Raw genomic sequence first — 26,270 nt, 5'->3', positions numbered from 1 at the left:
GAAGCCCTGGGTTCAAATCTTGCCTCTGATGCATCCTGGCAATGACTCTGAGCAAGCACTTAGCCTTAACACTTAGGCAGTGCTCTAGGACCAAGACTGAAAGCAGGACAGAGAAGGCGGGGACCTACATTGGTGGAGGGAGTTTCCTCCTCTGGGAGGAAACCTCAGTCCCCATCCCTATCCCTACCCTCTTCTCTCTGTGGCTCATCATGGTGCAGTGGGGACCCTGTCACGATCTCCAGACCCAAACTCTGGGAGGTCCTGGCAACAGAAATGTCTGCTGACTAAGTGCAGATAAGCTCATCACCAGTTGGCAGTCCACTCGGTGGGGGATGCTTTGTCGATGACCAAGCAGAAAACAGATAGACACATGGTTTTGGCCTCCTTCTGTGACTGGCAGAGACAGGAAAGGAGGCAGAGGGTGTTGAGAATCACCTGGTTTTTACCTCTAACCCAGGCATTAATCCCTTATGACAAAGCACATAAAAGAGGAAAAAAAAAAACAATTCAACAGACCCAACCAACCCATCAAGCAAGTCTCACATTGTGTGCAGAGCTCCAAACCCATAGACTACCACCTTTGCAAAGAAGGAAAGGAAGTGTATTCTCATGCATCTTTTTTTTTTGTGGCTGGCTAAGCTTGGCCATTATAATCTCACAACACTGAGTTTTGCTTCCTACCCCCTTATTTTTTTTTGGAGGGCAATTGGAGTTAAGTGACTTACCCAAGGGCACACAGCTAATAAGTGCATCAATTGTCTGAGGTCACATTTGAACTCAGGTCCTCCTGACTCCAGGGCTGGTGCGCCACCTAGCTGCCCTGCACACCCTTATTTTAAAGGGGAGGAAACTGCACACTGACAAAAGGGAACTCCCTAGTGACCAGCTCCCCGACCTTGACTCCCCTGGCTCCCCCACCCCCAGTCTCACTTTCCATGTAATCTCAAGAGCGCCCCACCTTCTTCATACCAGGTTGATGAGCAGCTATATCGGCTGCAGCTGGAGAGAGCTGACCTCCTGAAACGTATCGATGAAGACCAGGAGGATCTGAACGAGCTAATGAAGAAACACAAAGAACTCATCGCCCAGGTAAGGAGGCTCAGCCAGAAGTCAGGGCTCCCAGGTGTGGGTGGGCAGATATTTGGGCAATCTCGGATAGGTGCCATGAGAGAGATTCACAGTGCCCAGGACCCCGAAGGATGCAAATTTGCGCCATGTTTGTAGGAAGGAAATAAACATCGATTAATTACCTGCCATGTGCCAGGCACTGTGCTGAGCACGTCATCTCAGTTGGTTGTGACAACAACCCTGTGAGGTAGGTGATATTCTTATGCCCGTTTTACAGTTGAGGAAACTGAGGTAGATAGATGTGAGGGGACATGCCCAGGGTCGCATAGGTAGTAAGTATTAAAGTCTAGGTTTGAATTCAGGTCTTCCTGACTCAAGGAGCAATGCTCTATCCACTTCAGTACCTACCTACACTTGATTACACAAAATCCAGTTTCATTTCTCTCTGTGCTCTTCCTGCATTCTCTCTCTGTCCTCTCTCTCTCTCTCTCTCTCTCTCTCTCTCTCTCTCTCTCTCTCTCTCCCCCCCCCTTTGTCTCCTTTCTCCCTCTTCTCTTCTTTCTCTTTCTCTCTCTGTTCTTTCTTTCTTCTTCTTTTCTCTCTCTCTCCTTTCGATCTATAGTTCAACATTTATTAAGCTCTTGCTACATGCAAGACATTGTCCTAGGTGCTGTAGACACAAAGACAAACATGAAACATGAAAATGTGTCTGTCCTTGTGGAGCTTACAGTTAACTGGAATGACCCTCTCTCAGTGAGCTTGTGAGTTTTCCTTCTGGGTGGCTGTTTCTAGTACACTGAGACTCATATCATTCTTTGGTTTTATGGGCCATGTGCTAAAGTTGGTTGACACCTGGTCATGGGCTAGGACACCCTGAACAAGCCTTGACATCTCTATGAATCTCACCTTTCTCCTTGGTACCAATGAGGGAGCTGGGCTTGCCCAGGACCTCATCACCTTTTTTTCCATCATGGATCCTTTTGGCAGGCAGTCTAGTGAAGCCTATGTACTCCTTCTCAGGATTGTGTTTTCAAATGCCTAAAATGCGTAAGATTATAAGTAAATAAATGTATGTCCTGTGCGTGTCCCCTCCCCACCAGAGGCAGCTAGGTGGTACAGTGGGTGGAGAGCACTGAGCCCAGTCACTGATGCTTACTAGCTGTGTGGTCCTAAACAAGTCACTTAATTTCTCTGTGCCTCAGTCTCCTCATGTGTAAAATGGGGATAATAGCACTTCCCCCACAAGGTTCTAGTTCTGTCTGTGCAGCTCGCGGGATGGCATGAGGAGGGAGAGAGTGGGCAGTCTGGTGGGCAGCCAGACACCCAGCCCTGATGGGGTTTTGGGTCTTGCCAGTCTTCCCAGGACATTGTGCAGATTCAGGAACTGCAGCTGAGCCTGGAAGAAGCAAAGAAAGAGAAGCAAAGCCTCCAGGAAAAGGTAAATTTCCCTCACCCCAGCCCTGGGCCTGCTCTTGGGATAGAAGGAGAGAAGCAAGGAAGGTATCAGCCTCCACTGGCCCGTCTGAGAAGCACAGCCAGGCCAGAGCATCCTATGAACAAGGACGACAAATCTGCTCTGGCCACATTGTTGCCTTAAGGAATAATCAGTCTGACAAGAGTGTATTTTGTTACTAAAACTGCCCTTCAGACTTCCTAGACCACAGCATGGAACACGTAACAGCTGGGGTTTTATCCATGTGTACACGCACGCACACACATCCATGGCCACATGTCATCACATACTACATGGTTTGCTATTGGATTTGTAGATGGCACAAAGCTGGGCAGGATAGCAAATATGTGATGACAGTATTACTGCACTCAGCCTCACCCACAAAAAAATAACACCAAAAAACCCCTTGACAGGCTGAATCTAAGGTGGACATGAATAGGGAAAATGTAAAATATTGAGCTTGGGTTCAAAAAATCAATTTTACCAATTACAAGAAACCCGGTTCACCAATGTTTTCCCTGAAAATGATCTGGGGGTCTTAATGGATTGCAAGGTCCACTGCCCTGTAGGACAGATAGCCATCCCAAAAGCCAATGCAATCTGCAGAGAAGCATTGCATGCAGTGGAATGATGGTGAGGCTCTGCTTTCCCCTGGTCAGACCCCAACTGAAATATTGGGGAATTGGTCATGACAGGTGGGGACAGAGGGGACAGAACAATATGCCCATGGATTTGCTGTGTTTCTGAGTTGAAAGTCTCAGGAGTTCCCAGCTAACTGACAGTCTCTGGTTTGCTCTGATATCTTACCTGGCCTCAGCTGCACAGCGCTCAGTCCCGCATCGAGCACCTGGAGAAGACGACGGTGGATCGCAACATTGTCAGCCGTCAGGAAGCGTTGATCTGTGACCAGGAGAACAAGTTGGAGTTCCACAAAGTCCAGATTAAGAGATTTGAGGTGGGGCCTGATTGTTGTCTCAAAGACCCCAACAAAGGGTAGAATGTAGTCTTAGGGCCCGGAAGGACCATGGAGACCCTCTTGTCCAACTGTCCCCTCTTCCAAATGGGGATGAATGAGCAGGGGCAGAGGGAAATGACTTGACCAGGGTCACACAACAATGCAATGGTCATTAATACATATTGCCTGCAACAGAAGTAGTGGTGGTGGTGAATAAGAGAAGAGGAGGGAGGAGGAGGACAATGTGATAAAACTATCATTACGCACTCACCAGGAACTGTGCCAAATGGGAATATACTACTACCCTTAAGGAGATTACAGTAGATTCCAATGAGGGGAGACAACAATACACAGAGGGGCCTGAAAGCCGGGGGGGGGGCAGTTTGGGACAAGGAGCACATGGCTTCATTCAACCCACCTTGCCACCTGACTTCTCTAGGGGCTTGAGTTTGTCCATCTTTGAAATGATGAGTCAGGAAAGAGGGAAAGGATTGTCCACATTTAACTTTCTATATTCTCCTTTTAAATTTGCTTCAGACTCTAATATTCCCTGTTTTAAGGCCCCTCCTAGCCCTGATATCCCCTGTTCCAAGTCCCCTCCCAGCCCTGACATTCCCTGTTCTAAGTCCCCTCCCAGCTCTAACATCCCCTGTTCTAAGGCCCTCCCAGGTCTCATGTTTTGTGATTGTGAGAACTGTTCTTGACCCTCTGGATGGTATCCCACTTTGGGGCCCTTGCCCTCTCACCCTCTCTCTAGCCCCCTTGTTTGTGAGTGTCTTGTGGCAGTTATTCACACAGGCTAAAGCTTTGAAATGCCACCATGACTCGTGCTCTCATGTTTGCACTTTGGGGTTTGCTTGTCCCAGGCTTTTTGATTGACCAATGAGTTTTCCATAATAACCCCTGAATTCAGTCATCCTTCGGTCCTTCCTTCTCCCTGTGCAGTCCGGTCACTGCCAGGTCTTGCTGATTTTCCCATCCCTCCCCTGGGTCTCCTCCTCTCTGCTCCCGTGGTCACTCCCCCAGGTCAGGTGCTCATGGCCTCTTGTCCTGACTAGTGCACCAGCAACCCTCACTGGTCTCCCTGTTCCCCTGCTGCTACTCTTCCCAGTGCCTGCATTCCAGTCCAACTGGACTATTCCATGTTCTTTGAGTGAAACATCTCATCTCCTCCTTCCATACTTTTGCATATGCCTGTACTCCCTCCTTACCCTCCATCCCACCAGTTTTTCCTGGTCTCTCTTTAAATTCTTGTAGTCACTTTCCTGTATACATGTTTAATTTGATTTAAATGGCCTTTATTTAGTGCCTACCATGTTCCAGGCACTGTGCCAGGTTCTGGGGATATGAAAACTAAAAGAAACCGCATCTTCTTGGGAGAAAACAATATATACACAGACAACTCATATATACCATTTACACAGAGTAAACAAAATGATTTTGATTATGGTAAGAGCATTAACAATGGGAAGAATCAGGAAAACAGCAGGCGGCCCCTGAGCTAGGCTTTGAAGGAAGCTATGGATTCTAGGAGGTGATGAGGATGAGGGCAAACATTTCAAGCCTGGTGGATGTTCTGTGCAGAAGCACAGAGGTGGGAGATGAACAGCATGAAGCCCTGATTGGCTGGAATATGGAGGACGCAGAGGAGGGTCATGCAAAGTCTGGGGCTCTACCCACCTCCTACTAGAAGGTATTCTTCTTGAGGCCAGGACTTATTTTGTCTTTGTATCACCAGTGCTTAATAAATGTTTGTTGAATTGAGTGGAATTTAATACAATTCTATCTTCTCTTAAAAACTTTCCAGAGCACTTTTCTGCTTGGCTTCTCAGCTCATTTCAATTCAGTCCAACATTTATTAAAGGCTTATCATTATGGATGGAAGGTCAGTCTTGGAGCCAGGGAGACGTGGCTTCAAGTTTCTGATACATCCTTAGTGAATGCCTCCAGCCAAGCCCCAGAGCCAGAGGAAGCTCATTTTAGAAAGTAAAGGTGACTCACCAATCTGTATTGGTGTAGAGGGGTTCAGTGCTTGGTGTTCCCCGCACTGAGAAAACCCCAGGTCTGGACCTCTCTGCAGCACAGGTCCTTCCTGGGGGATGGGGACATGGGGAATGGGGAATGGGGGATGAGGGATGGGAGATGGGGGATGGGGATGGGGGATAGGGATGGGGGAAGGGGATAGGGGATAAGGGGTAGGAAATGGGGGATGGGGGATGAGGGATATGGGATGGGGGATGGGGGATGGGGATGAAGGATAAAGTATGGGGAATGGGGGATGAGGGATAGGGGATGAGAGATGAGAGATGGGGATGGGGGATAGGAGATGGGGGATGGGGGATGAAGGATATGGGATGGGAGTTGGGGGGTAGGGGATGAGAGATGAGGGATGGGAGATGGGGGATGGAGGAGGGGGATAGGGGATGAGAGATGAGGGATGGGAGATGGGGGATGGAGGAGGGGGATAGGGGATGAGGGATGAGAGATGGGGGATGGGGGATAGGAGATGAGGGATGGGGGATGAAGGATAGGGGATGAGGGATGGGGGATGGGGGATGGGGGATGGGGGATGGGGGATGAGGGATAGGGGATGAGAGATGAGAGATGGGGATGGGGGATAGGAGATGGGGGATGGGGGATGAAGGATATGGGATGGGAGTTGGGGGGTAGGGGATAAGAGATGAGGGATGGGAGATGGGGGATGGAGGAGGGGGATAGGGAATGAGGGATGAGAGATGGGGGATGGGGGATAGGAGATGAGGGATAGGGGGATGGGGGGATGAGGGATATAGGATGGGGGATGAGGGATAGGGGAGAGGGTATGTTCTAGTCACTGTGCTGTGGTAGACGTGAGGATAGAGCTATAACAGACTGTTTTCAGGGAGTTCATACACTCACAAGTGGGGAGATAGATGTGTGTAATGTACAAATGAGAATATCAGGGATATTATGCTAGAATCATCTAAGGTCCCTTTTGGCTTTAGATCTATGATATACAAATCCTATGTTTCTTTTTTTAAAATTTTATTTAATATTTTTAGTTTTCAGCATTGATTTTCACAAGAGTTTGAATTACAAATTTTCTCCCCATTTCTACCCTCCCCCCACTCCAAGATGGCATATATTCTGGTTGCCCCATTGCTCAGTCAGCCCTCCCTTCTGTCACCCCACTCCCTGCCCCCCCATCCAGTTTTCCTTTATTTTCTTGTAGGGCAAGATAAATTTCTATGCCCCATTGCCTGTATATCTTATTTCCTAGTTGCATGCAAAAACTTTTTTTTGAACACCTGTTTTTAAAACTTTGAGTTTGAAATTCTCTCTCCTCTTCCCTCCCCACACACCCTCCCTAAGAAGGCAAGCAATTCAACATAGGCCATATGCGTATCATTACGTAAAACCTTTCCACAATACTCATGTTGCGAAAGACTAACTATATTTTGCTCCTTCCTATCCTATCCCCCTTTATTCAATTTTCTCCCTTGACCCTGTCCCTTTCTGAGTTTGTTTTTGATTACCTACTCCCCCTATCTTCCCTCCCTTCTATCATCACCCCTTTTTTATCTCCTTCCTCCTTCTTTCCTGTGGGGTAAGATACCCAATTGAGGTGTATGTTATTCCCTCCTCAGGTCAAATCTAATGAGAGCAAGATTCACTCATTCCCCCTCACCTGCCCCCTCTTCCATTCCTATAGAACTGCTTTTTCTTGCCACTTTTATGCGAGATAATTTACCCCATTCTATCTCTCCATTTCTCCCTCTCTCAATATATTCCTCTCTCATCCCTTAATTTAATTTTATTTTTTTAGATATCATCCCTTCATATTCAACTCACCCTGTGCCCTCTGTCTATATATATATATATATATATGTGTGTGTGTGTGTGTATATATATATATATATATATATATATACACACACACATACACACACATATACATACACACACATGCACACACACACACACACACACACACACACACACATATATATATGTATATTCCCTTCAGCTATCCTAATACTGAGGTCTCATGAATTCTACACATCATCTTTCCATGTATGAATGTAAACAAACAGTTCCACTTTAGTAAGTCCCTTGTGATTTCTCTTTCTTGTTTACCTTTTCATGCTTCTCTTGATTCTTGTGTTTGAAAGTCAAATTTTCTATTCAGCTCTGGTCTTTTTACTGAGAAATCTGGAAAGTCCTGTATTTTATTGAAAATCCATATTTTGCCTTGGATCATGATACTCAGTTTTGCTGGGTAGGTGATTCTTGGTTTTAATCCTAGCTCCATTGACCTCCAGAATATCACATTCCAAGCCCTTCAATCCCTTAATGTAGAAGCTGCTAGATCTTGTGTTATCCTGATTGTGTTTCCACAATACTCAAATTGTTTCTTTCTAGCTGCTTGCAGTATTTTCTCCTTCATCTGGGAGCTCTGGAATTTGGTGACAATATTCCTAGGAGTTTTCTTTTTGGGATCTTTTTTAGGAGGCAATCGGTGGATTCTTTTAATTTCTATTTTATCCTCTGAGTCTAGAATATCAGGGCAGTTCTCCTTGATAATTTCTTGAAAGATGATATCTAGGCTCTTTTTTGATCATGGCTTTCAGGTAGTCCAATAAATTTTTAAATTATCTCTCCTGGCTCTATTTTCCAGGTCAGTGGTTTTTCCAATGAGATATTTGACATTGTCTTCCAATTTTTCATTCCTTTGGTTCTGTTTTATATCTTGATTTCTCATAAAGTCACTAGCTTCCATTTGCACCAGTCTAATTTTTAAGGTAGTATTTTCTTCAGTGGTCTTTTGGACCTCCTTTTCCATTTGGCTAATTCTGCCTTTCAAGGCATTCTTCTCCTCATTGGCTTTTTGGAGCTCTTTTGACATTTGAGTTAGTCTATTTTTTAAGGTGTTATTTTCTTCAGTATTTTTTGGGCCTCCTTTAGCCAGTCATTGACTTGTTTTTCATGGTTTTCTCGCATCACTCTCATTTCTCTCCCCAATTTTTCCTCTACTCCTCTAACTTGCTTTTCCAAATCCTTTTTGAGCTCTTCCATGGCCTGAGACCAGTTCATGTTTTTTTGTGGAGGCTTTTGATGTAGGCTCTTTGACTTTGTTGACTTCTTCTGGCTGTATGTTTTGGTCTTCTTTGTCACCAAAGAAAGAGTCCAAAGTCTGAGACTGAATCTGAGTGTGTTTTTGCTTCCTGGCCATGTTCCCAGCCAACTTACTTGACCCTTGAATTTTTTGTCATGGTATGACTGCTTGTACAGTGTAGAGTACTTTGTCCCAAACTTGAGGGGCTGTGCTGTTGTTTTCAGAGGTATTTCTACACAGCAAACTCTGTCACAGCAGTGCTCCTCCTCCCCCAAGAACCACCAACCTGGACGGGACTCAGATCTAAGCTGGCTCTGCACTCTCGCTCAGATCTGCCACTTGATTCCTCCCACCAGATGGGCCTGGGGCCAGACGCAACTGCAGCTGTAGCTCTGTAAACAGCCTCAGAGCTGCATCACCTCCGCTGTCTCCAGGGGTGGTGGCTGAACCACAAACTCCTTTCACTTTGTCCCAGCAGCTTTTCACACTAACCTTCTCTGTTTTCTTTGGTGTTTGTGAGTTGAGAAGTTTGGTAACTGCCAAAGCTCACTGATTCAGGGTGCTAGGGCCTTTTCTGCCTGGCTCCTGGTCTCATTGGTCTGGGCGCGGCTCACATTGGGCTCTGCTCTGCTCCCAGTTCTGTGCAATAGACCTTACCCTGTGACCATCCAGGCTGTCCTGGGCTGGAGCCCTGTTCTCTCTGCTATTTTGTGGGTTCTGCAGTTCTAGAATTTGTTCGGAGGCATTTTTATAGGTCTTTGGAGGGACCTCAGGGGGAACTCATGCAAGTCCCTGCTTTCCAGCTGCCATCTTGGCTCTGCCCCCAAATCCTATGTTTCTATCTGTCTACCTATCTCTGTCTTACATATCTCTGTATCTACCTATTTATCCACCATCTACTTTGTACTCACTGAGCTGCATGGCAATCTACTATCTATCTATCCGTCTATCTATCTATCTATCTATCTACACACCCATCCATGATGTCAGGTACTAACTTGGAGGAAGCTTTCTCCCTTATAGTAAAAGACACAACAAAAAAGTAATCTATTTTTGGATATTATTTATTTTTGCATCATTTTCATTTTTGGATCTCTCCCTCCTCCTCTCCTACCCAGAAAGCCATCTTGTCTTTTAAAAAAGAAAAGTAATTAAATAAAACTAAACAATTTATCCTGAGTCTGATAGTATATGCAAAGTTCCATACCCATAGCCCTTCTCCTCCTCCTCTGCCTTCCCCTGCCCTTCACTTCCCTTTCTCCTGCCCATTATTGTTTATTTTCCCAATTCTCCTATCTTTAGGATTTTTTATTTCGATAAAGAAAAATAAATGAACGATCCCTCTTCTTAAATAGGTCCCCCTACCCCCCTTCTCTCTCTGCCTCCCTCTCTCTCTCTCTGCCTCTCTCTCTCCCTCTCTCTCTGTCTCTCTCTCCTGCCCTGGCCTCTAGACCCTAATGTTCAGCTGCTCTACCTCCCCAGGTACTGGTGATTCGGCTTCGGGACAGTGCGCTCAAGATGGGTGAGGAGCTGGAGAAGGCCATGATCTCTGAGACTGAGCAGAAGGAGTCCTGCCAGTATTACCAGAGGAGGATGGAGGAGATGAAAGCAGACATGGCAGAGCTGATGAAGCAGGAGGCAGAGACTAGCCGCCGGTGCCTTGATCTGGTAAGTGGACACTGCTGTCTCCCAGGTCCTGCTAATGGGCAGGTTGTCACCGCCACATACAACCTCAACTCAAATATGCCAGGCCATGGGCATACAAAGGCAAGAATGGAACAATCCCTCCCCTTAAAGAGCTTATGGTCTCCTTGGAATATGGGGAGATAACATGCCCCCAGCAGCTACATGTCCCCAGAACATACAGAGTCAGTCTGGAAGGGGAGGGCCACAATAAACTGGGGGGATCCAGAGAGGAATGATGAGGCCAGCAGACTCTGGGAGCATTAAAACTTTCAATGTGGTCTCAGTGGAGGGAGACCTTGGTTCTGGCTCATATACTGCTATTTACAGGCTGAGGCCCAGAATGGCTAGGTGACTCACCAAAGTCTCCCAGTTAATCACTGGCAGGCACTGAGTGCATTTTCCACCACCTTTCCATTTCTGAATAGTTTCCCTGGTTCTTACCAGAGCTGAATGTGCTCTTGCTCAGCCTGGTCCCCTGCAGGGATTATTAACAGTTTGACAGACTAAGCCCCTTGGCGTCTCATCTCAGGCTACCTAATTTCCCCTCCCAAGCCCATCAGCTCTCAGTCCCACTAATCCCCATAGCTCCAGTGCTAGGTTCAGACACCTTGTCTTCTAGCATGTAGTATCATTTTCTCAGCGAAAATCAGCCAGTGTGCTAGAGATTGGCCCCAGGCTTCAGAGCAACTGGTGACCTCCCTTCTTCACTCTGTCCCAGCTCCGGGTTTCACAACAGGTCTTTCACCAATTGGCCATAATACTTCACAGGCCACTGCTGAAGTCTGTCTCATGTCATCGAGGATGGTTTTACCTTTGACAAGCTCCTGGGAGGGGAATGGTGGTGGGGAGGGGGAGGGAGTATGGAAGGGGTTAGATTGCTCCTTGTGTGAGCTCCTGGTTGCAGCAGAGAACTGAGGTCTCATGAAGAGTCTAGATTCCCCAAACTGGCACCTCATGGGCCCCCATGGTTGTCTGGGAAAGGTAGACAAGCTCTGTTTCAGAGATATGAGCTTTATAATGGTCCTACGAAGACTTGGCATCCCATGGGTCAGGCCTGCCCCATTGGGCCCAAGCTGGGCTGGTGTCTTGGTGAGAAGCAAACATGAGTGCAATCAACCAACCAAGCAATCATTTATTAAGCACTTGCTATGTGTCAGGCAACAAGCACTCATTGTGAGCCTCTGCTAGGCCAGGGCCTGGGTGCTGAGAACACCAAGCTAAAAATGCAAGACAAGAAAGAAACAGTCTCAGGATGTTTACATTCCATCAGGGGGAAACATGAATAGAGATAAGCAGATACAAAAACATATGCAGTGTAAATACAAAGCAAACTCAGGGGGAAGGTGACAGCTGGGAGAGGCCAGGAATGGAGCCTCCCTGCAAAGGGGGTGGATTGTGATGTACAAGGAATAGAATGCATGTCTCCCCTCATGGTCCCTCTGTGGGGGTTTCATTAAAGGAAGAAGGGAACCAGATCCTCTAGTCTAGAGCAAGCTTCATTCCTTTTAAAATGTTCATGGTGCACATGTCTTTTTCCCTTCTTTCTTTTCACTCTTCCATTTTAACATTAGTACTGCTAGTAATGAATGGTGACCACCTGCCCGAGAGGGGCTAAAAAGGTTGGTCGATGACCAGGAGTCAGCTTTGTCTGTACCAGTGTGGCCTTCTGCTCAATCTGGCATGTAGAACATCAGGTCCTTGAAGGCAGGGGCATTTCACCTTTGATTTAGGCATTTCACCTTTGATTTATACAATTCCTTTCATGTCATAGGCACGGCACTGGAAGGACCAGATGTATCATGCATCAAAAAGGCTTAAGTATTTCTATTTCATCTTTCGTAATTTTTTCTATATCTTTGTTATCAAAATCCCTTAGAATTCTAAAGACCTTTCCAATAGCAAAAGAAATGAAATGTTCTACCTATTAGAATCAGATGTGTCAAATGACACAGACTGTTCCTTCAAGATATTCTTAAATTCTGGCCCTTCTAGTGTTGGCTGAATTGAATGAAATTGCAAATTGCAAATCTGAGATGTCTGTGGTCACACTATCTAAAGTGTTTTTAAGGAAGTTGTAATATGAGAGACAAGGTAGCCTTAGCATCTGTCATCTATCTAGCTATCCATCCACCATGAAGTATAGTATTCAGGAGTATGTAGGTGATAGTAGTGCTATTCTCAGACCTGGTCAGACCACATCTGGAGTATTGTAGCTCTGGGACACATCTGAAGCTAAGGAAGCCTTAGTATTTCTGTCATCCATTCATCCGTCTATCTTTCCATGAAACAAAGTATAAAAGAATAGATAGGTGGTAGTAGTGCCATTCTCTGTCCTAATCAAACCATATCTTGAGTATTTTGTCCAGCTCTGGGATACAATTGAGGCAAGGAAGCCTTAGTATCATATATCCATCCATCCATCCATCCATCCATCCATCCATCCATCCAACCATCTATCCATTCAACTGTCCATCCATCTGTCCATCCATCCATCCATCCATCCATCCATCCATCCATCCATCCATCCCTCCACCCACCCACCCATGCATCCATCCATCTGTCCATCTGTCCATCCGTCCGTCTGTCCATCCATCTATCCATTCAAGGACCATGAAACATAGTATCCAGGAAGTACACTGATAATCTGGAGATCATTCAGAGGAGGGCTGCCAGGTTGGTGAAGGGCTATAAGATCATGTTGTATTTGGATCAAATGAAAGACCTGGGGATATTTAGTCTTGAAAGGAACGGAAGTAGTGAATAGACCATAACTGTCTTCAGGTATTTGAAGGGCTGTCATGTTGAAAAGAGGTTCAATGTGATCTGCTTGTCCCTGGAGGGCAGACTAATGACTTAAAGTTGCAGAGAAGCAAATCTAGTTCTTATAGAATGAAAAACTTGCTGATGATTGTTGTTCTGTCATTTCAGTCACATCTGACCCTTGATGACTCCATTTGGGGTTTTCTTGGCAAAGGCATTGGAATGGTTTGCCATTTCCTTCTCCAGTTCATTTTACAGATGAGGAAACTGAGCCAAACAGGGTTGAGTGATTTGCCCAGGGTCACCCAGCTAGTATGTATCTAAGGCCAGATCTGAACTCAGGAAGATGTGTCTTCCTGATTCCAGGCCTGGTGCCCTTTGTACTGGTGCCAGCTAGTTATTCCTCCTGATGATTGGAGCGGTACAAAAGTGGAAAGCTACCTTGGGGGTAGCAGTTTTCTTATCATTGGGGGGCTTGCTATGCCTTTGTTGGATATGCTGTGGAGGTGATTCTTGTTCAGATATGTGTTGGACTAAGTGGCCAGTGAGGTCCATTAGAGCTCTGAGATTGTAAGATTCTAAATGAATACTAACTGTGTACTCAAAATTACTGCTAGGCACCATAAGAACAGAAAGAATTCAGTCACAAAGAAGAAAAGGACACATATGTATAATTTTTTTTCTATTGGCAAAGGACTTGAAATTTAGATGGTGCTCATCAACTGGGGGATAATTGATCAAATTCTGGTGTTTAAATGTAATAGGATACTGTCATGCCATAAGAAGTAATAAAGGGGATGGTGTTAGAGAAAGCTGAGAAAATTTATATGAACTGATGCAGAGAATGAAGATAGCAGAACTAAGAGAATGATTTATATAATAACAACACCATTGAAAAGAGAAACAACTTTGAATGTCTTTAGAACTCTGTTCAATGCAGTGACTAACCACAATTCCAGAGAGGAGCCATGTTGGATTATGCTACCCATCTCCTGAGAGAGACATGAAGGACACAGAGTGCAGACTGGGACATATTTTTCAGCTTGGTTAATTCAAAAATTAGTTTTGCTTGATGACACATATTTGTTTTGAGGGTTTTGTTTTTCTTTTTTCATGTATATGGGGAGGTAGGAAGGAGAGAAAATAAATTTTTGTTCATTTTAAAATCTGATTAATTTTTTATTTACCCATATATCCTTTACAGGGGCTTATAATGTAGTAAAATGGCATCTACACAAGATAACTAAATACGCATGTGTGATAAAATACACATATGGCAAGAAAGACACACATAGACTTAAAAAGAGGAGATACTATATAGTATGATGGAAAGATGAGACGAGATGCTGAGTTCCAGACCCAGCTTTACCCCCTTCTTTGTTCTGGAACCTTGGGGTGAAATCCTTTCCTCTGTCTGATCCTCAGGTTTTCCCCTTTATAACATGATTCCTCTAAAAATCTATGCTTCATTGTCTTAAGACAACAGTAAAAAGAAATCGTGATGACACTGATAAGGATGATCAAAGTAACGATAAGCATGGGGGTATAGGGTATTTCCTCACTGGGAATTCCTAACATCAAAGAACAGGTCTGGGTGATGATGATTCTAAGTCAAGATAACTGTAAGCCTTGTCTGAAACTGTGACTTCATCTGTGTGGGGAACTCCCTGGGGTCGAAATTCTCTCTCTCCCTGAGATGCAGAAAGGCAACTTCTCTGCAACTGCAGGTAGGTGGTGGTAGATAAAGTGCTAGATCTAGAGTCAGGAAGAACTGAGTTCAAATCTGGCCTCAGAAACTTATTCATGGTGTGACCCTGAGCAAGTCACTTTATCTCCTTCTGTCTCAGCATTTGCCTCTCAGGGTTATTGTAAAGATAAAGTAAGATAATATTTGTAAAGTGCTTTTACAGAAATGTTATTATTATTATTTTAACTATGTTATCTGGGGGCACTAAGAGATTCAATAATTTGCCCAGGGTTACCCCCTAGTACATAGCAGAGACAGGATTTGAACCTGTCTCCTCAACTCCAATATTGGCCCATCTGTCTACTAAAGACATCTGCTTCCAATAACAGCAATAAGAATTCTATATAATGATGATGATTGATGATGATGGCAACTCCCTTTAAGTATTTCAGAAAGCTTTCCTCCAAACACCCCCATTTGAGGTTGGTCACACAGGTATTATTAGCCCCATTTTCTAGGATGGGAATCTGAGTGTCAGTGTCTTGTCCAGAGTCACCCGCTGTCAGCCGCCATCTAACCTGGGGCTCCTGACCCTAGCTCCAATATTCTTTCCAGTGCATGACAAGGATAAACCAGACAGATTTATCTGTTCTGACTCCAGATCTAGGGTTCGTTCCATGCCATCCTGCCCAATGGCCGCTGGAATCTTAGAATGTTAGGGTCCTGTCCCCTCCTTTTACACATCTAATCATAAGATGATTGATCTGTAACCAAGAGGAGCCTCAGAAGTCTAGGGCAGCCCTCTCACTTTACAGATGAGGAAACTGAAGCCCTGAAATTGTCAATAAGCATTTATTTAGCACCTACTATGCATCAGGCATGGTGCTAAGCCATGGGGATACAAAGAATGGCAAAAGACAGTCTCTGCTCTCAAGGAGTTCAAGGAGCTAGGATTTGAACCCACGTCTTCTGTCTCTGAACTATGCTGTGATTCTGTGATAGCCAGGTTTCCTGGGGACTCCTAGTCCTTTGTTTTTTTTCCAATCCTCAGCACCACCTCTAAAACTCCTGGATCGCAATCACTGGATCCTTTTCCCCTAAGACAGGAGTCAGAGACTGGCTGCCCTGAGAAATCACCCTCCTTTAAAAGGCTGAGAAATATCACAGGGCCCTGGGATACAGTTTAGAAAAGAACAAAGGAGACAGATGTTGATGAATTTTTACTCTTCCATTCCTGCCCACTCTTTCCCTGGCCAAGTCCATTTGTCACCGTTGGTTTGAGCTTTAAAGGCAGCATGTTGTTTCATGTGACTGATTTACAGATTGTGCCATGGTGCCACCACATCCCCATCACAATCCATTACCCCATCAATGAAACTTCCCTTCCTGGAAAAAGAAATAAGAAAGAAGCTATTTCCCCATTAATTTTAGTAAATGTACTTTTGCCGGTGACTCTACTTGCCATTATGGAGAAAGAAATATTCTGGTCTTAAATCATCCAGCCCCTTCATCATCCTGGCGCTGGGACATTTTGCCCTTGGACTAATTTGATGTTCTTTTGAGAGCCCTGAGAATCCATTGTTTCTGCTCTAATCCTCTGCCCTTCTCCTCTACCCCCACCCCAAGCTCAAGGTCACACAGGCAGGGATCAGAAGATCCAAGATCTTTCCCAGGCCCTCAGACTCTAAAACCGGCCCTCTTTCCTCTGTGTCATGTTGTGATTCAACCCAAAGTTTAAGAGGATCTGGGAAAGCCAGAGGAGAATGGTGATGATGTGGAGTCAAGCAGGCATGGGCTTGAATCCTTTCTAGCTGTGTGACCAAAGGAAAGTCATTTAGCATCTCTGAACTTCAGTCTCCTAACCTGTCAAATGGAGATCATGATATCTGGAGCGCCTGCCTTCCTCCCATAGGATGCTATGAGGTCCCAATGAACAGTATATCGAAGAGCAGTTTTTTGACCAGACAATGCCATATGAATGTCAGTGAAAATGAGAGTGATGATAGAAACTGGTCTCATGGCAGAATGGGCAACTAGCTAGTCTCTGCCCAGATGGGGAAGCAAAAAGTGATATGATTAGAGCTATCCCAAAATGGAATGGACTGACTCATGAGATAGAGTTGCTCATCACTGGAGGTATTCAAGAGGAGACTAGGAATCTATTGATCAGGGGTATTTTATCAATGAATCAATTAATGAACTTTTATTAAATGCTTAGTGTGTGCCAGGCTTTGTACTAGGCACTAGGCATATGCAAACAACAAATGAAACAGTCTCTTGCATTCTAATGGGAGAGATAGCAAGGACATGTGTAAATATACCCAGAATAAATAGAAAGAGAGCATAGAAAGTGTGCTTCAGAGAAAGACAGTGAGATGAGCTCCGATAGTTTGTGATTTGTGTATTTCTGGGATGGTGGCCAACTTGCCTCCTCAGCCCCACCCACAGAGTCCTGATGGGTCCCAGGAATCTTCCTAAAGTGAAGGGCCCCTGTTTAGTTCTAGCTCAATGATCTTGAATTCCCATTGGTTCTCTATCTCATGTCTTGGACTTTTTTTTTTTGGAGGAGGGAAAGGCAAGGCAATTGGGGTTAAGTGATTTGCCCAAGGTCATACAGCTAGTAAGTGGACTTTTTTGGCCATAGATGGAAAGGGCTTCAAAAGCCATCTAGTCTGACCCATTCATTTCACAGAGGAGGCTGAGAGGGATTGAGTCCCTTGTTTCACCCAGTTAGAAAGAGTCAGAGCTAGGAGTGAATCTCAGTCTTCTGAACCCAGGATGTTCTAATGTTTTAATGTTCTCCAACCCTGCTGTCTGATTTGATCTAATTTAATAAGAAATTTTCTGGATTCCTCAAGGAAAGTTAGGAGGCTCAGGTGGACTGCAGATTGATGTCTAGAGTTTAGATTTATGCGCTTACTCCCCATCAGTCAGAATAACCCGAAGCTGGTCTTTGTCTGAAGTAGGTCACACAGCTAGTAAGTGTCAGACGTCAAATTTGAACTCAGGTCTTCCTGACTCCAATAGATAAGTTACCTATCTGTAGCTGGGGGGACTTCTACCCCAGGGACATCCCCACACAGGAACCAAAGTCACAAGTTCAGATAAGGCATTATCATGGAAGTCAGATCCAAGTCATCCCGTGAAAATGGCACCCACTGGGAAGACTTGGGTTTCCATTTCCTTGTGGACATGATGTAACTTGAGTAACTGACCAGGTTGGAGTAGGGGAAAGGTGGCACTTAGTTTATAGCAGTGTGGAGCAATGGTTAGGGTCCCCCCACCCCAGCATGGATCACTAGGGTTCTTAAAAGAGATGAATCTGGTCAGTACTAAGATGGGCTTTGCAACCATTAAGACTACCTGTGATGGTGATTTGTCTCCTGGAAGTCAACACCTAGTGTTTCTATGAACGGGGTAATATTTAAGGCACCATCTAAACTTTGCAGGAGCCTCTCCTCCATCACTGTCCCCAGGTTGGAAAGGGTTTTGAATGCCAAACAGAGGTCTCCATATTTGTTCCTGCAGGTAAGAGGGAAATGGAGTTTATTGAGATGGGCTGTCTGGGGTGTGACATACTCAAATCTGGGCTTTAGTTTCCTTTGTGAAACGAGAGATTTGCACTAGGTGGCCTCTGGAGTCCCAGCTCTAAATCTGTGGTCTATGATCATATGATCCCCTTTATAAGCAGCTTTATTCCAATCCAAGATGGTGGGCTAGTCTTGGAGGTATGGTCATGTAAAGCCTAAAATGGAGCAATACAAACTGGCCTAGACCTATGTGGCTTGGATAGTTATAGCCCTTCTCTGGGTCTCACCTTCTTCCTTTGTACAATGAAGGGATCAGCCTAAGGTTCTATGACTCCTCACATGGAGAGTGAACCCTTCATTTTAGCTTCAATCAATGAAACCAACTCATTCTTGGAGACCCCTCTGAGAGTGGGGAGCAGGGCTGCATAACGGTTAGTGTCCTGAGGCCAGTGGGTAGGACTTACTATCAGGGTCTTTGTTCCTCTAGGGTCTTCATTAGCCTCAGATTACTGTGGAGTGAAGTAGATTTCCTTGTCATTGAAGAATGACCAGTCAGCTTTCAGCCTGAGAAATAGGGTGAGCAACCATTTGCCTCCTGAGATTAATTTAGAATGAATTACTCACACCCCGTGTGATCTGGGACAAGGCACAATATTTGTGTGGGCCTTTGTTTTCCCACCTGTGAAATGGGGAAATTATACTAAATATCCCTAAAGATTCTTTCCAGCTCTGACTTTCTATGTTCTAACAGGTCTCTTCAACCTTTACCCTTCAATGATGTTTGTTCTATGGACCCTTCTATTCCCAGCACTTCTGACATTCCAGGCCTTAAAGCACCCCTTGAGCTCTGATATTCTATTCTCAGGCTCTTTTCAGCTCTTACATTCTCTAGTCTAAAGTCCTTCCCACACCTAACATTCAGTACTTAATGGTCTGAGGCCCCTTCTAGTTTGGACATTCCACATGCCCACAGACCCACACCCTGAACTCTGACATTCCTTGTTTCTAAATCCCCTTCTAACTCTGACATTCCACAATCTAAGGCCCTTCCTAACTGACATTCCCTGTTCTAAGGCCCCTCCCACATCTGACATTTCGTGTTCTAAGGCCCCACCCAGCTCTGACATTCTGTGTTTTAAGGCCCTTCCCAGCTCTGATATTACATATTCTAAGGCCTTCCCAGCTCTCATATTCCCTGTTCCAAGGCCCTCCTACCTCTGACATTGCATGTTCTAAGGCCCTACCATCTCTGACATTCAATGGTTCCTTATTAACGAGATCCAGAGATCACAGAACCAAGCTCTGGGAAGGCATGCACGTCCTCATTTGCTTCTCACAACAACCTGTGAGGTGTGTGTGTGGTTAGAATGATCACCATTTTACAACCCAGGATATTGACTCAGGAGGGTGCAGAGTCACACAACTAGCTATTGGAAAAGCCTGTTAGCTCAATTGGAGTCCCAATAGAGACTCAAGCCTCTGTCTTCTGGCTCCTGCTGTTTTCTCTGTACCATCCAGACTCTACTTTTCTCTCTTTCTGACACCCATCCCTGAGCCCCCCCATCAGAGCTGGGAGCATAGCTGATGCTCAGACAGCATTTGCTGGATCCAGAGATAAAAATAAACCTATGTGCTTGCTTATTAGGGCTTGGTGGTTTCGAATTGCCTTGCACACAGTAAGTCATTTGTTCTCATGATAACCCTAAGAGCTAGGCAGTTTGAATAGTCCCATATCAGTGGTGGAGGAACTGAATTTAATAGAACAAACATTTAGTGGGTGCCTACTGAGACTCAGAGAGAGGTGATTTCATTTCAAAGTGATTCAGCAGGTATTTACTAAGTGCTTACAATGCGGTGTAGTAGATAGAGTGTGGACAGTCACTTACTAACTGTGTGACCCTGGGCAAATAACTTAACCCCAGCCTCAGTTTTCTCATCTGTAAAATGAGAGCACCTACCTCACAGAGTTGTAAGGGTCAGATAAGATCGCACATGTAAAATGCTTTGCAAAACTTATAGAACCATATGAATGCCAGTTAATATAATTCTATTGTTGCTGCTGTCGATATATATGCCAGGCACTGTGCTAAATGCTGGGTTTTGTTGTTGTTCAGTCATTTCAGTCATGACCCCATTTGGGGTTTTCTTGGCAAAGATACTAGAGTGGTTTGTCATGTCCTTCTCCAGTTCATTTTATAGATGAGGAAACTGAGGCAAACAGACTTGCTCAGCATCACCCAGCTAGTAACCGTCTGAGGCTAGGTTTGAACTCAGGTCTTCCTGACCCCAGGCCCAATGTTCTATCTGCTGCACCACCTAGCTGGCCTAAGTGCTGGTTATGAAAAGATAAAAATGAGCATTCCATTGGACATGCCCAAGATCATATGGCTTGTAAGAGATAGAGCAAGACAATAAGCTTCTCGAGGGCAGGAGTCATTTTCGTGTTTGTCTTTGGATCCCTAGCAGATTGTCTGGAATAGAGTTGGTGCTCAATTAATGTTTGCTAATTGGTTGATTGAGCTGGAGATGAACCCTGATTCCTGTGATATTTTTCCCCTAGTACACCACTCTCAAAGAGTAGTTTAGGAGAACAGATTCAACTTGATGGAGGGGAAAAGATTCTCAATTTGGAATTTGGTTCAAATGGTGTCTCTGCCTCTTGCTTTCACATGACCTTAGCCAAATCACTTCTCTGTGGGCCTCGGTTTAGGTGTCTTCTTAGGCTAAAAAAAATCCTATGGTCTTATGGCCCTTAGAAGATGTGTTAGTGAAGGAGAAAGGTGAGTGCTGAAGGAGGATGAGGAGATCAGTCTTCTTAGGAGCAGAGTACAAAGAAAGCAGTTCTCCCAAGGATCATCCAGTCATGGGCTCATAGAGACCTAGAGGCTACTTCACAGAAGAGTCTAATCCCAAGCAGAATGGAAGCCATCCCTGCAGACTGTGTCGTTTTAATAATGTTTAAATAAAACATGGTGGCATGGCTGTGATCTTCACACCCGGACTGGCTTGTCAGCCGGCTGGGTGAGATCATAAATAGTTAATAGACAACCACTTATGGCCCTACTTCTGTTAAATCCAACATAAATTATAAATGGTCCATGAATTATTCACTTGGTGTTACTTTGGGCCGATTTTTCACCCTTGGGGAAAGAAAAGAAATGAAAAGGAGAAACCACCCAAGTCCTGTGGGCAAAAGGGTTGATTTTCATGCCCAGAAGAATTCAGGGTCCTTTTGATTTCCTTGCATTGGGCATATACTTTGTAAGACAAAAGTCTTCATCAGATGAGAATTGGGTGGCCAAGGTCAACGGTTGGTGACCTTGACTGTGGAATGGTTCTGTGTGCTAGGAAAGCACAATATCCTGCTTTTTTTAAAAAAGATGACCGGCCTGGGCTTTCCAGTCCCTACAGTTGTCTACAGTCCCCAATTTTGCAGCCTCATAGGATGTCAGAGTTGGAAGGGATATCAGCAGCCATCTGGCCCAGCTCATACCTGACCAAGAATCTTCTCTACAGTATACTGGACATATGGTCATCCATCATAGGTTGGAAGTCTTCCAGTAAGGGGGAAATATTATATGGAGCTGACTGTGCTTCACTAAAATCCGATTCACTCACAAGTTAAGGTAGCACCCTCTGATGTCATTGGTCCTCTCCAAAACGAATGATGGACAACAACAGTAACAACCTATTGTGTACCGAAGACAGGATCTTAGGTTTAGCTAAAAGAAACCTTAGAGGTCAGCTCATCCAACTTCCTCATTTTAGAGATGAGGAGGTCAAAGCTCAGAGAAATTGACTTGCCAAGGGTCATATGGCTAGGAAGTGTCTGATGTAAGATTTGAATTCAGGCCTTCCTCACTTCTAGTCCAGGGCTCTATTTGCTACACTACCTAGGCAGAACATTCCGCTTGGAGATAGCTTGGATTTTCAAATGCCATCATGGCATTTGTATAGCCTGGGTCCATCTCATTCATTTCCATTCCCATGTTCAAAATTCATGGCCCAATCTCAAACATAGACTTTGAACCCACAATGCAAGGGTTTACATTCAGAGCTGAAAGTATTTGTTTGCATGAATGGATGTGAACTTTCAAGTATAAAAGTGAATTATTTTCATTGGGAATTGAGGTATTTAAGAAGACATTCCATATGGAGGGTATTTTTGGCCAGAGGCAGGGTGTAAATAACACCTTTTATGGTCCTCTCGACAGAAGATAGCTCTCCTAATTACAGCCGTGTTATCACAGTGTGATCGGGAATGGCTCAACACATTAGAGACTCCATGTTTACAAACTGTTTTCACTTGCTGGTCTTAATGATCCCTATATTCTGGCTGAGCTGACAGTTGAAATGTAGGGAATTTATATACTTTGTTTTTTTTAACAGCTGGATGGCATCCTTCTTGTCTTTTCCTAAAAGTTCCTCTATAAAAGAAGTATGGCTTTTGAAGGAGTTTTAGATGGCAGAGGCAGGGTGACACAGAGGAAGAGAGCCCTGTCATTGGAGCTAGAATTTAATAGGTTTGATGCTTATTGTGGGATGGCAGAAAAGTTACTTCTCCCTGGGGTAAAGGATGGGGCTCACTGGAATGTTAGGGTATTGCTTCTTTAGGAACCCAAGTTTATTTTCTATCCCAAGAGGATCCTAAACCACAGGACATTAGTCTAGACAGTTATATATGGTCCTTGAGAAAAAATGAGTGTACGTAGAGGTGTGGGGAATTGTGTCAGTTAAGAGTTATGTATCCTTTATGGTTTTTTTTTAAATAAAGGCTGTCCTATACATGACATGCATTGTTAACCTGAGTGCTTCTATAGGAACTTTGTAACCCATACCTGTAGATGCCTGAACAGAAGTTATATTCTGAGGTTTCCTAAAAGCAACTCTGGGTGGGGGCAAAAAAGCCATGAGTTTTAGGACTGTCAACAAGACCGAACCCAGTCTGTATAAGCTCATATATCTTGGATCTTGTTTCCCCAACTATAAAATGAGGATAATGAGTATCTCTCAAGTTTGTCATAAGGAGGAACATGTTAGAAATGATTGAGATTGCTTGAGTAGTTCTTTTCTTTAATGGCTAATAGTCCTGTCCAAATTCCAGCTGGGACACCATCTCATCAAATAAGCTCCTTTAGGATGAGATATCTTGACTATCCAATTTATTATCAATAATGCACCTAAGGACTAATTGGCTCTGTTACTTCCCTGACTCACAGATTTGTTTCTCAGTTGCAAAAAGACCCTGGAGCAATGAATCAGTGCCTACAGATGCTAATACCAATTACAAATAATGTTCTGGCTGGAAAGACTAGAAGCCAAGGGGACAAATACTAATCTCGTCTCTCCCGAGACTTCATCTATTGAACTTTTGTTGCTTGGTACTTGCTGGGAATTAGAGCAACTTGCCACTGCAAAGTTAATTACTTAATTTAAAAAAATATTGATGGAATGGTGCAGGTGTACATTAAATTATTCAAATAAACCCTGTCCAAATTGAGTTAATTAGATTATACTCCATATAATCATGTTTGGGGGGTTTGCAAAGGTTAGTCTGCCAGCTGACAAGAGATCTTTTCAGAGAGAAGTTGTTATAGGAAACTGAACTTTGAAATGATTTTTTAAAGCAATTTAATGTCGTACCTGGACTATTGGGTTTGATTTTAGGAGCTACAATTTAGGGAAGACATTGCTGAGCTGGAGAGTATATAGACAGACAGTGACTAGGATGGTGAAGAGGCCTTGAATTCATACTGTATGATGTTGAAGGAACTAGGGCTGTTTGTCCTGGAGGAGAAAAGACTCAGAGGGTACTTGATAACTGTCTTTGTGTAAAGAGATGTCACTTGAAAGTGGGATGAAAACTGGGCTGTGCTGGTAAATGTTTAACAATCATCTCCACCAAAATAATGCACCACTTAATACTCTTAAGCTTAATACTCTTAAAATTATTGATATTTTATTCATCATTTTCTTAAGTCCAGAAAAAACAAAATGGTAAGTCAAGTCCTGGTTTGGAGCATTTGTTGGTTTCTGAGAAGTAAATCCCTTTGTTGTTCTATTTTAGAATTAATTGAGGTGGGGTATGAAGAAGAAGGTTTAAAGCCAAGTTGTGGATTGATTAATGAGTCAGCAGCCCCAGGGAGTTCTTCTCAAAATATGTATCTAAGCCAGAAGAAGGTGGGGTGACATTTCAGGGGGCAGCATACTACAGTGGACAGAATAGTGTATTTGGAGTTAGGAGAAACCTGGGTCTGAATCCTACCTTTGATGCTTACTGACTGTGGCCTTATATAATGGCCTTATATCTTTCTTCTGATCCTTGGTTTTCCCCATCTGTAAACTGAAGATTATTTTTATTATTATGTCATTATCTATCATCCATTGTATGTTATTATATATCTATTATATTATTATCTATATACTTATTATCTACTATACTATTATTATCTGTCTACCTCACAGGATTGTTATAAATTCAAATATTTTGGTATTTCAGAAATGTATAACTTCATCTGTGGGACATTTTCTTTCCTTATGCAGATGGCAGCCTTTCCATGACTTAGTCATGAGCCTTTGAGATAACCATGCTTGAGAAGTTCCTTCTTCCGTGGTTAGCCTATGTATGAGCTTCCATCAGTCAGCCAAGCTGGTCTTTGGTAATGATAGTCATTATCAGATTTCCACAGTTGGGTAGAGCTTTCTCAGGCTTTTCTTCCCCAGTGGTAGCCTTTGGGGACTCAGGGGCCACCTCTGTGGCACAATGAGGTATCTATTGGATATAGTCTGTAGCTGAAGACAAAGCTTGAAGTGCTGTGGAAATTTGAAATACTTTCAAAGACTTCCCTTCACAATTTCATGTACAATCATCTTTTATTTTATTATACTGTTATGGAAATGGTTGTTTTATTCCATCAATTAAAAATTAAATAAATAAAAACTTAAAAAAAATGAATGAAAAGCATTGCTTAAGTGCTTGCTGTGGGCCAAGCTCTAGGAATACAAATACAAGAGTAAGACAGTCCTTGCCTTCAAGGAGCTTCCATTCTAATGATGAGACAATACATATGGGGGATTGGTGGCCAAGAAAGGATCTAGGAAATAATAGGTGGAGTAGAACTGTAGGTGGTGCATTAATGCACCCTTTTCAGAGGCAGTGGGAGATGAAGGATTCTTAGAAGCCATTTAGTCTATACCCTCCCTTAATTTTACAAGAGGGTGAAGGGCCCACCCCTAAGGCCACACAGAAAGTTGCAGAGTTAGCAGTGGAATCCAGTGTCTTGGACCACCCATTTCCAATGGCACCACTTCCACCTTGCCCAAGGTGACCAAGAGATGAATGGCAAAGCCACCTGACTCTGACTTTATTCTTTATTCTTCCCACTATATTGTATTACCAAAAGGGGGTACAAATTGATGCAATCCACTTTCCCCTCAGGTTTGCTTGACCTCCACTCCATTTCCTTCCTCTCTTGAGTTTCTCCCCTCCCCTTGGTTTAATCTCCCTCCCCTGAGAGCCCCCTTTCTCTTTCTTGGTCTCTCCTCTTGTGCCTTCTTGCTTCTTCTCTACTTGTTTTCTATCACTTCTTGGTTTCCCATTCTCTTTTTGGCTTTTTTTTATTCTTGTAAGTTTCCATTTTTTTCCTTCTTGGTTTCCTCTCTCTCTCCTTACTTCCCATTTCTCTGCTTGTTCTCCTCTCCTTTGCCTTGTATTTGACTTTTATGAGGAGAGGATGGACAGTTTGGGAAATCATAAGGAGAAAGAAATGAGAAAAAAGATCACTCTTTTTTCATCTCATGCCTGGGTTGGAAGTTAGAACATGCTTAATTCAGGCACTCCCATGAAGAGCTGGCTACACGAGATATGTCCTCTGTTACTCAGGATCCTTTAAGCCTTTTTTCAATCCTAATCAGCTTTTATTTCTAGGTCCCATGTATGGATTGCTTCAGGAAGAAGACCAGTTCCAAAATACCAAGACTACTAGGTAGAATCATTAAATGTTATAATTGAAAGGGATCTTAAAGATCATCTGTTC

General features: G+C 43.9%; 1 protein-coding gene across 1 annotated transcript in view; it reads left to right on the top strand.

The window, feature by feature from the left end:
* The window catches only part of MYO18B (myosin XVIIIB), a 361,792-nt gene that overhangs the window by 245,072 nt on the left and 90,450 nt on the right, over positions 1 to 26,270 (top strand). Inside the window, exons 36-39 of the mRNA XM_036737706.1 lie at positions 973 to 1,089; positions 2,423 to 2,506; positions 3,339 to 3,476; positions 10,054 to 10,239. Coding sequence (XP_036593601.1) covers positions 973 to 1,089; positions 2,423 to 2,506; positions 3,339 to 3,476; positions 10,054 to 10,239 — 525 coding nt within the window. The remainder of the gene's footprint in view (positions 1 to 972; positions 1,090 to 2,422; positions 2,507 to 3,338; positions 3,477 to 10,053; positions 10,240 to 26,270) is intronic.

Source organism: Trichosurus vulpecula, chromosome 1, assembly GCF_011100635.1.
Source record: "Trichosurus vulpecula isolate mTriVul1 chromosome 1, mTriVul1.pri, whole genome shotgun sequence".
Taxonomy (NCBI): Eukaryota; Metazoa; Chordata; class Mammalia; order Diprotodontia; family Phalangeridae; genus Trichosurus; species Trichosurus vulpecula.
This window is presented reverse-complemented; position numbering and strand designations above follow the sequence as displayed.